At 30.2% G+C, this 10073-nt stretch overlaps 1 protein-coding gene across 1 annotated transcript; it reads left to right on the plus strand.

The window, feature by feature from the left end:
- Positions 1-557: 557 nt before the first annotated feature.
- LOC113365515 (zinc finger protein GLIS2-like) lies at positions 558-8504 on the plus strand. Its single transcript, XM_026607055.1, has 4 exons — positions 558-649; positions 766-1273; positions 3410-3571; positions 7797-8504. The coding sequence occupies exons 1-4, from the start codon at positions 558-560 to the stop codon at positions 8160-8162; spliced, it is 1128 nt and encodes a 375-aa protein (XP_026462840.1). The 3' UTR covers positions 8163-8504.
- The last annotated feature ends 1569 nt before the right edge of the window (positions 8505-10073 follow it).

The raw sequence follows: 10073 nt of genomic DNA on the forward strand, positions 1-10073 counted from the left end.
AAAGTTTAAATTTTTCTTCAGTGGGTTATTTTTCACGTGCTCCAACTTTCATAAAAGTGCTCAGGTGTGTTAATCGCCAAAAGTGTGTTCCGAGCCACAAACACTAATTTGTCGTTCGTCTTTCGTAGATCACGGAGCACGATCTCCGTTAATTTTCCGCCGTTGATGCGCCTTAAATGGTTATAATGCATTGCGTAACATATTATTATAATCAGCTCGAAAAGGGTAGGCGTGACTTAATACTTACACTTTTAATGTAGATGAAATAAAACATAACCGAAATGAAGTGATCCCGTACGAAAAAAGGATACGCATCCAGCTCATTATATCTGTCCCTGTTTTCCCCACGTGCATCTGACTCTCATTATGTGAGCTGGGTTATGACAACCATGCGTCTACGCACTTTACACAAACATAAATATCATTAGGATTATCCTTCGCTTTATGATGAAGTTATCAGTATCTCTGCGACAGGGAAAAGATGCACATGACCCAAATATTGTGCAAGTGAAATATTAGTGTACTTTTAACAGTGAGTGATTTTATAAGATAGAACTATGTACGTGGATTTTTTAACTGGCATGTGCCTCCAAGAGGATAACCAGCAAAACTTGCAGCCTTTGCCCGGTTTCAACCAATTTACTGACCGGTACAATTGCGCGCCCTTAGACCATTACAATATACCGCTCGAACAATTAACCCCCATGTCGCCGCCTGTCGATGATTACGGAACGTATAACATTCAAATAGATTATTGCAATTTAGACTCAACACCACAAGAATTAAATTTTTTCATCACTTTCATCGACACACCGGCACCGGACTCGCCACCGAACGGGGTGTATTCCGTTTCGCACCTGAAGACATAGAACGCTACCACCACCAGAATTCGACGTACAATGACAACAATCTTTTGATGCAAGATAAAACGTACTTAGACGATGGTTCGCAAAATTCATTCCTATACAATGCCGATTGCATGAATTTGCTTTCGCCGGACGAGAAATTGTCATTTTCGGAAGAAGAGAACGTAACTACGGACATTGGCCAGCAGGAAGAAATGCAATGCAGATGGATGGATTGTCATTTAGTATTTAGTGATCGGCGGACGCTTGTTGGGCACATTGAAAAGACGCATGTGAAGTGTGGAAAAGCTGAGGAGTACTCGTGCCTGTGGTTAGGATGTCTGAGGAGCAAACGGCCGTTCAATGCGAGGTACAAGCTGCTGATCCACATGCGCGTCCACTCGGGAGACAAGCCGAACAAATGTCCGGTGAGTAGTAATAATAAAATTTCTCTATAATAAACTTATTAATATTTTATTTGATTCAGTCCTTAAACTATTTTCTTCGTGAATTTCTAATTTTATAAGTAGTGAATTACGAAAGTGGTAATTTTTGATTAACTTTGGTCGTTAATATTCGTTTTGAAATTCATAACTACATATCATGCAATTGCCCTCACTGCAATTCCAAACGTTACTTGTTATTCGTGCGGATGTGATCGTGCATACATCATTCCGCGTACGCAAACATGTGCGCCAGTCCGCCGGGCAGGCATCGTGACCCGTATAAGATAAAAAACGTTTAGCGGAAAAAAATGTTTGAAAAAAATGTAAGCAAAAAAAAACATATATAATCTTGTTGCAGCAGCATACGATCGTCTAGCAGCGTACACCCTATTTGTGAGCGATGAATGTTTTTGTTAACCACCTAACGCGAAAGCTCACTTCGATAACTCCCTTGCAACGGCTGTCGCCCATGTGTCGTGACCGTTGACATAACCAAGTGCAAGTGCATTGACCCTTTTCTAATTATTTATATATTAATATTTGCATCGCATTTGCCAGTTTTACGTAGACTTTTGAAAATTTTAAACTAAACGTAAACATATCAATTGAATCTATTTTTTTTATCAGTACTCAGACTATTCATTATCGATATGTACGATAAAGTGATTACGAATTTAAAAATCTTACTAATTTTATTTTTCATACTGATATTCTTCACAAATAAGTTTTTTCAATACCATGCTCGAATATTAGAAGTCATAAGTCATTAGAAGTCATAAATCAATACTAACCTTTTTAATTCTATTTTCCGAAAATTAACGAACCCTAAAATCTACTAAAATTTACTAAAAATGTCAAAAAGAACTTAGTAAAGCATCCAATAACGACTTTTATTGCTGTCAACCTTATATTTTCAAGAATAAAATAAAAAGTTAATACGAGTATAACTAGAAATAAGTTAGGCCTAAAAATTAAAATTATTTTGTTCAATTAATAATAATTTGAAAAATTAAAATAAAACAACATATTATTAAAACTTCGAGCTTTGATAAAAAGATGATAAAAAGTGGTGAATAATCGTAAACGATTCAACATTTGATTTCTGTATATTTCCATTTTTTGTCAAAATTATCTTAAAAATTCTTTTTCATACTTTTCTAATTTATGATGATTTATGTAATATCAATTATTTCCACACTTTGTCATTTGATACAATGCTTGTTTTACACAGATTTCTTACGAATTCATATGTCGACTAAAAGTTGTATAAATGTCATCTTCGTAAAATTTTTAAATCTAAAAAAGCGCTGTATCAAAAGACAATAAAGAATGAAATTATTAATATTACATGAATCATCATAAATTGGAAAAGTTTTGAAAGGAATTTTTAAGGTAATTTTGACAAATAATGGAAATGTACAGAACAGGTGAATCAAATATTATTAATGGAGAGTTTACTATTATTCACCACTTTTTTTATCATCTTTTTATCAAATCTCGAAGTTTTAATAATATGTTGTTTTATTTTAATTTTTCAAATTATTGTCAATTGAACAAAATAATTTTAATTTTTAGGCCTACTTATTTCTAGTTATACTCGTGTTAACTTTTTATTTTTCTTGAAAATATAATGTTGACAGCAATAAAAGTCGTTATTGGATACTTTACTAAGTTCTTTTTGACATTTTTAGTAAATAAATGATTTTAGGGTTCGTTAATTTTCGGAAAATGGAATTAAAAAGGTTAATTTTGATTAATGACTTGAAATGATAAATCAAATATTATTAATAGAGAGTTTACTATTATGCATCATTTTATCTTTTTATCAAAGAAATATTAGAATTTCACAATATGATATCACTACTATATTTAACTAGTTTTATAATTATGCCCCTCAGATTTTAAACAATACAGAATCATTATTATTTTGTGTAAATATATAAAAATGAACACCAGGAAGCTTTTCTCTTCTTATATCTATCTATATTGAGGGACTTAACTTATATACTAATATAAAATACTTCTTAATTACGATACAAATCTTATATATTTGTAATATTAAATTTGCGTATAGAATTTAGTTGATGATATTTATTTATTTGTTTTCGTACTTTTCAGTTCAATGGTTGCGACAAGGCGTTCTCGAGGCTGGAGAACTTGAAGATTCACCAGCGCTCCCACACTGGCGAGCGTCCGTACGGCTGCCAGTACGCCGGATGCCGGAAGGCCTTCAGCAACAGCTCGGACCGTGCCAAACATCAGAGGACGCACTTTGACACGGTGAGTGGAACACTACACTATGACGATATTATTGATTTACTCATGTCGACTTTATAGTAAAACTGCAGGTGTATAGCATCTTGACTTATGACTGGAAATGCAATATTACAATTTAAATTTGATAATAAAAATTACCCAATAAGCAACAAATCTGACCTTCATTACTTTTGTTACTAAAAAATATTAATTTACTCAAGTTAATTGAACTCTGATTGTTGGAACAAGCTGTGTACAATAAAAAAAACTCAAGTTAAACGATGTAATACTTTCAATATATGCACTTGACTTTACTGTAATCCTCGAGGTGTTTAGAATATGTCATGGTGCCTTAAGGGGTTAGGGGTACTTGGAATTTTTGAAAAATCGATTTTTATTTTTTTTTGCATTTTCATTAAGTGTAATATCTTGAAAATGTTCTCTGAAAATTTCAAGTTGATCCGATGATTACATTTTGAGTTATTGGACTCTTACCGGCGCGTTGACGCAATTGGAGAGCTCGATACTGATACTCAAGATTATTCTCTCTCACCTCCTGATGTTTTAAAAGCGTTTAAACCGATTTACGACGATCTCAGCAATGATAATTTACTTTCAAGATGTGTAGTTCAAGATTGAATCCATAATCAGAAAAAATTAAAAGCTTCAACCAACTAGTGTAAAAAATATGCATAAAAACCGTGAATACTAGTTCTACTATCGTACAAATTGCTGAATGCATATACATAATCATTATTATTGATTATGGATACCCTAGGACCTAATTGTGGGTATAATTCCCATTGGTATGCTAAAAAATTGGATGCTGCACGTGTGAAAGTGGCAGATCAGCGCGCCAACGAGAGCACTCGGCGGGCCAGAATGCTTCGTAGGCAACAGCAAATGGAAATTTTGGAAACTTGCACAATGACTGATGAACTATTATATGGCCCAGAAATAGATGACTCGGTTTAAGAAATTCAATAATTCGAATTTCTGTACGTAAATCCAATGTGAAACTTTAAACGCGTTTTTCTCAAAACTATGTTTTTTGAATCGGTGACCACTGTAACTCAAAAACCGCTTAGTAGATTCTAATGAAATTTATACAGCTTTTAGAATACATAATAAACTCGTGCCTGATCGAAGGATTTTTATTTTTTCAAAAATTTGAGATTTTTAAGACCAATAAACTGTTGATTTTTTACCCAAAAATCTAGATTTTTTCTTTCTGATGCTGCCATTTTGTTAATTTTTGCAAAAAAAAGAAAACCTTCGATCCGGCCCGGGATTAACTATTCATAAAACTATTTTTTCAATTTGATTGATTTTAGATGAATCTCCAAGGAGTTATGATGGTCACCGCCAGGACCGTTTTTCGAAACAGGGTCAACAAAAACAGCTATAACTTTGGGAATATTCATTTTTTTTTTCTGAAATTTTTGTTACATCAAGTCAAAACATTGTATAATAATGCTGTATTAATAGTTTTGTAAAAAAACATCGTTTAATAACAGAAAAAAAATACTGAAAACACTCATTTTTTCGTGCCTGCAAGTACCCCTAACCCCTTAAAGCAAATTGTTGGAACTTTAGGATTTGAATGTAAAATTAATATTAGAAAAATTAATTAACAAGCAAGACCTCGCACGGCATGATATCATTTTTTTGTTAACTTCAATATGTTACATCTGCTAAATAACATCTAGTAACACTAGATATATAAATAAAATATAATACAAAATAAAAGACAGCATTTCCATTGAAATGATATCCATATGATAGTAATTTAATTTAAAATAAAAAGCAAACAATGATAATAATAAAATTAATAAATAAAATAAATGAAATTTGTGAATAATAGAAATAATTTGATATGATATCAAATAAAAGAGGAAAGGTGATTTTAAATTTGCAGATAGAAATAAAAAACGAAAAATAATTATGTTATTATCAATCAGATTTTCTTTCAAACAAAATTTTATTTCAAACAAAATGAATTTTTTTCTTAAATAATTTTTTTTGAAAAATCAATATTGGTATTCATATTGTCTACTTCTATGAAATCAAATAATAAAATAATTCCAACATTTCTGTGGGGGCGTTCATTAATCACGTGAGGTTTTTAGGGGGAGGGGGGATTTGACAAAAAATCACGAAAAATCACGTGGGGGAGGGAGGGTATAGTAAGCTAATATTGTATTTAGTGTATTTATTTTTTACCTGATTTAAAAAAAAATTAAACATTTTCAAAAAAAAATCAAAAATTTTACAGTTTTATCGCGAAACTAAAAATACACGTGATGTTTGGTGGGGGAGGGGGGTAATTTTGAATTTCATCATGAATCACCAAGGGGGAGGGGGGGTTCAAAAATCCTTAAAAACTCGCTCACGTGATTAATGGACGCCCCCTGTTCAATATGAATTTGAACTTCATAAAATAATATTAATCTCTTTAATGTCTTTCTATATGATTTGAACTAGAATATATATATATATATATATATATATATATATATGTGTGTGTGTGTGTATGATCTTAAAGGCATAGCATCAATTCTGGAAAAGGCTTAAAAAAGTCTTAATTTTGTCATACGTATTGCCATATGAATTTATGTCACCATCAGTTTATATGGAAAAATTGAAGAACAGACATAAAATAATTCAACAATTAATATTATTAACATATTTTTTGAAATATAACATATGCTTTATGTGCTTTAAAATATTTTTTTACACTTTATACCTTTTAAGAGTTATATATTTCAATATCAAAATTAACTATTCATAACAAATATGATTCTGTTTTGGAAATCTAATCTTACTCAAATTTTTATGATTTTAATATTATGTAAATAGCATAATAGAAACCAGAAAACTAGAATAATGATAACAAATCTGAAAACGACAAACAATTTTATATATGAATGCAATGGCAGTTCTTTAAATATAGCGAAAGCAATGAGCCTTTACTCAATTCAATATGTGATTGATAGAATGCTCTTTAAATGGTGCATTAAAATTCTATAAGTTCTAAAAAGAGATTATATGGGTGAAGAAAATTAAAATATAATTAATGAAAATGATCTAAAAATGATAAAATGTAGCCAAAATCAAATTCCTTGCAATCTCAATTATTAAATTATTAATAAACGTGTATCAATAGCGCGTATTATAAAAGTTAGCACGTGCTGTTTGTTTAGTATTAATGAAATATAAGCTTCTTTCGATTCCTATCATTATATTCGTATCGTCGTGTATTCAGTACTTCTGTTTATTCAAGCTTTATTAATATTTAGTGAGAAAGCTAACATTGAAAAATATTTTGAATCAGGCAATTTAATTAATTATAATCAACTTGGAGAATTTTGTAATTGTTTAAATCATAATTTAACAAGTACGATTTTTAAAATTACTTTATTTCTAAGATACATTTACAACTGTTCACATATAACAAAGGATATTCAGTAAATCTATTGGCTGTAAAATGTAGAGTTTCATACTGAAAATATATGTAGGTGCTAAAAAAATGCACAAATGCATTTACATAGGTAATTACATATAAACTAAGGGTAAGTTAAATTTAAGGGTAGTAAGAAATATAAAAAAGTAATTTTATCATCATATTTACTACACCATTAGTTTAACTTTGCCTGCGACGCTCTCGATTTTCCATTACAAATACTTTACTTCTATATAGTCGCAAACTTGAAAACTACGCGCGACAGCCGAATAAATAAAAAAGTGCTTGAATGGGTTTTAGGATAAGGGGCTGTTATGTTTATGGGCTTCAGTTATTTATAATGTTCCTCGTCTTAAAGATAAGAAGGCATTTAATTGATGGCTGCCACTTGACGTTTGATATCCATGTGCTTGTGACATATTAATATACAGGAGTCGATAACTACTCGACATTTATTATTTAACCGTTTGACCCGAAACTATATTATGCAGAAAACTTTCCTTGCGCTATCCGACTCGATAAAGCTTCGTAATCAAAGGGAAAATATAAGATAATAGACAACTATTAAATTAAAGCAATAATTAACCCTTAAAAATAAAATAAAGTTTAGTTGTTAAATTTTTTAACACCAAGCATCTAATGTAAGTGTTGTTTATACAACCAGTGGTTTCAGCAATTTGCTTTAACTCGAGTTAATATGCACAACCAGTTGCTTTTATTATGTCAATTTTTATACACAATGGTCATAATATAAACCTCAAAGTCAATATTTTCTTTAATTTTCAGAAACCCTATGCGTGTCAGGTACCCGGTTGCAGCAAAAGATACACCGACCCTTCGAGTCTCCGCAAACACGCCAAGTTGCACGGTCTCAGGTCAGCTTCAACCTCCAACGACTCCGTCCCCGTCGAACAGAAGAAAATTCAACCCTCGCCTGATGATTTTATCCCAAAAACTTATATGGAAAATAATCTTGAAAGTACCAGCTTAGATATTTTAGATGCACTCGACATGGATGATGTTTCCAATTGCCTATTTACCATTGAACAAGAACAGGAGGAATATGTTCCTTTCGATTCCGTGAGACACTTATTAGATGAACATATTGGTTTTCTCGATAATGCACTGGATTACGATGAAGCTATACTTTGATACGTGATATAATAGTATCAGATTTAAATTATAAGTTAAAGTTTGAAGCTGGTGATGAGAATTTAGTAAACAATGATCGTTTTGTTTCGAACAAATAAAATTCAGCCTACTTCTGGTGATCGTATTTCGAAAACTTAGTACCAGCTTATATATTCTAGATCTAGATGTACTCAAACGACCTATATGACGTTTCCACTGGATTACGATAAAGAAATACTTTGATATGTGATATGATATTATCAAAATCAAAGTATAGGTTATAGCTTAATTCTGGTGATGAGAATTATTTTCGTTTTGTTTCCAACAATTTTATAAAAGGACGTGTCTCACTTATAAATTCATATCGCCTCAACTGCACGTCTAATATAACTCCCAAGTGTTTATTACAATGGTATATACTTAAATATTTGAAAAGCTCGAAAAGTTTTAGCTTAATTATGCATATTCTCCTATATAAAAAGAAATATGAACATACATGCAACCAAATATTTGATTAGGTCGTATAGTTTCGAAGTTTTAATTATTTAAATGTAAATATTTTTAGAATAATGCTTTCTAGTTATCGTTCCGAATACGTGCAATTTTTTACGTACTTAGTTACTGTTACCAAATATTACTTAATTATGTTTTGTTACTTGTTTTGGAAAATATCATAAATATTTTATATAGAGAATAAAAATATGTGTGATAAAAAAAATGATGCGACCAAATTTCCATACAATCAATGACTTATTGTTAGAATTATATTAGAACTGAGTTTATTTTAAATGATGCATTTATTTCGAAATAAGTTTTATTAATAGTTGTTGAATCTTCCATTTATATAAAAATCGTGATAAGTACTTAAGATTTTGTAAATAGGCTGTATATATTATATATATAAAATATATTTTTATAGTTCTAAAATATTGAAGATATATAAATTGAATATATGTATATATATGTATATATATATATATATATATATATATATATATAATGCGTTATAATTTATAGTTTATAGTTTAACATTAAATTTCTGCCAAAAATACATTAATTTTACAAGTAAACTAAAGTAAAATTTATATCTAAATAATTTAAATCGTAATCAAAATAGATATTTGTAAAATAATGCAAATAAATACTTACGAATAAGGATAATGGTGTAATATTCTATATTATATAAGGTGGCAAGGAAATACGCATAATCTTATATATGAAGGGCAGAAGTCAATTTTCCCGGTATGTTGTTAAGTTGTAAAAGCCGCCCTTTTGTAATAAAAATTATTCAACTCACACATAAAATATGTTCCGAGATGTTGAATAGAGCAATGTTGATCTATATAGTGCCTATAATAATATTTGACTTGATATTGTTATCCCTTGGTCGTTTAAATAATAAATAAAGTAATGGCGGAATGCAACGTCATTAGGTGATGCTGGGAAAAAATGTCATAACAGGACAATATTAAAAGTTTTCTTTATTAGTTTATTAATTTTTATTTAATTAAATGTGTAAAATCAATCCACCTGTACTTGTGTTATCTTCATTTGCATCAAACTTAATTTTTATTACCTTATTAATAACTTAAATATTTGCGTTTTTAGGCACCGGACTAATTATTTGTTAATTATGTTCAGTTCTATTAAATAATTCTGTTTACAAAATTTCTAAACTAAAAAAAAATATATTTTGTAAGGACTTAATACAAACAGATTAATACCGCTAAGGTGTAAACCTGATTTTCTTTATAGTTCGTCGTTTCAGTAGTAATGAAATGTAGATTTTCTCTTTGTTTTTATTCACTAATTAACTTTCCCTAGATTAACATGGTAATGACCGTTTGCCCACCAATGGGTCATTCCGCAACAAAATTTCAGCCGTGGGCACTTTAATTGAAATAAATCTGGGGGTTACATAATGCCTACCTC

Source organism: Ctenocephalides felis, unplaced genomic scaffold, assembly GCF_003426905.1.
Source record: "Ctenocephalides felis isolate EL2017-DRISC unplaced genomic scaffold, ASM342690v1 CF-g0.4_SCAFFOLD_01077, whole genome shotgun sequence".
Taxonomy (NCBI): Eukaryota; Metazoa; Arthropoda; class Insecta; order Siphonaptera; family Pulicidae; genus Ctenocephalides; species Ctenocephalides felis.

Bases quoted from the DNA above. Each gene is read 5' to 3' on its own strand.
- LOC113365515 (XM_026607055.1), top strand. From the start codon at position 558: ATGTACGTGGATTTTTTAACTGGCATGTGCCTCCAAGAGGATAACCAG. The intron at 650-765 runs GTACAATTGCGC...ATTGCAATTTAG, and splicing joins TTCAACCAATTTACTGACCG to ACTCAACACCACAAGAATTA. The intron at 1,274-3,409 runs GTGAGTAGTAAT...CGTACTTTTCAG, and splicing joins ACAAGCCGAACAAATGTCCG to TTCAATGGTTGCGACAAGGC.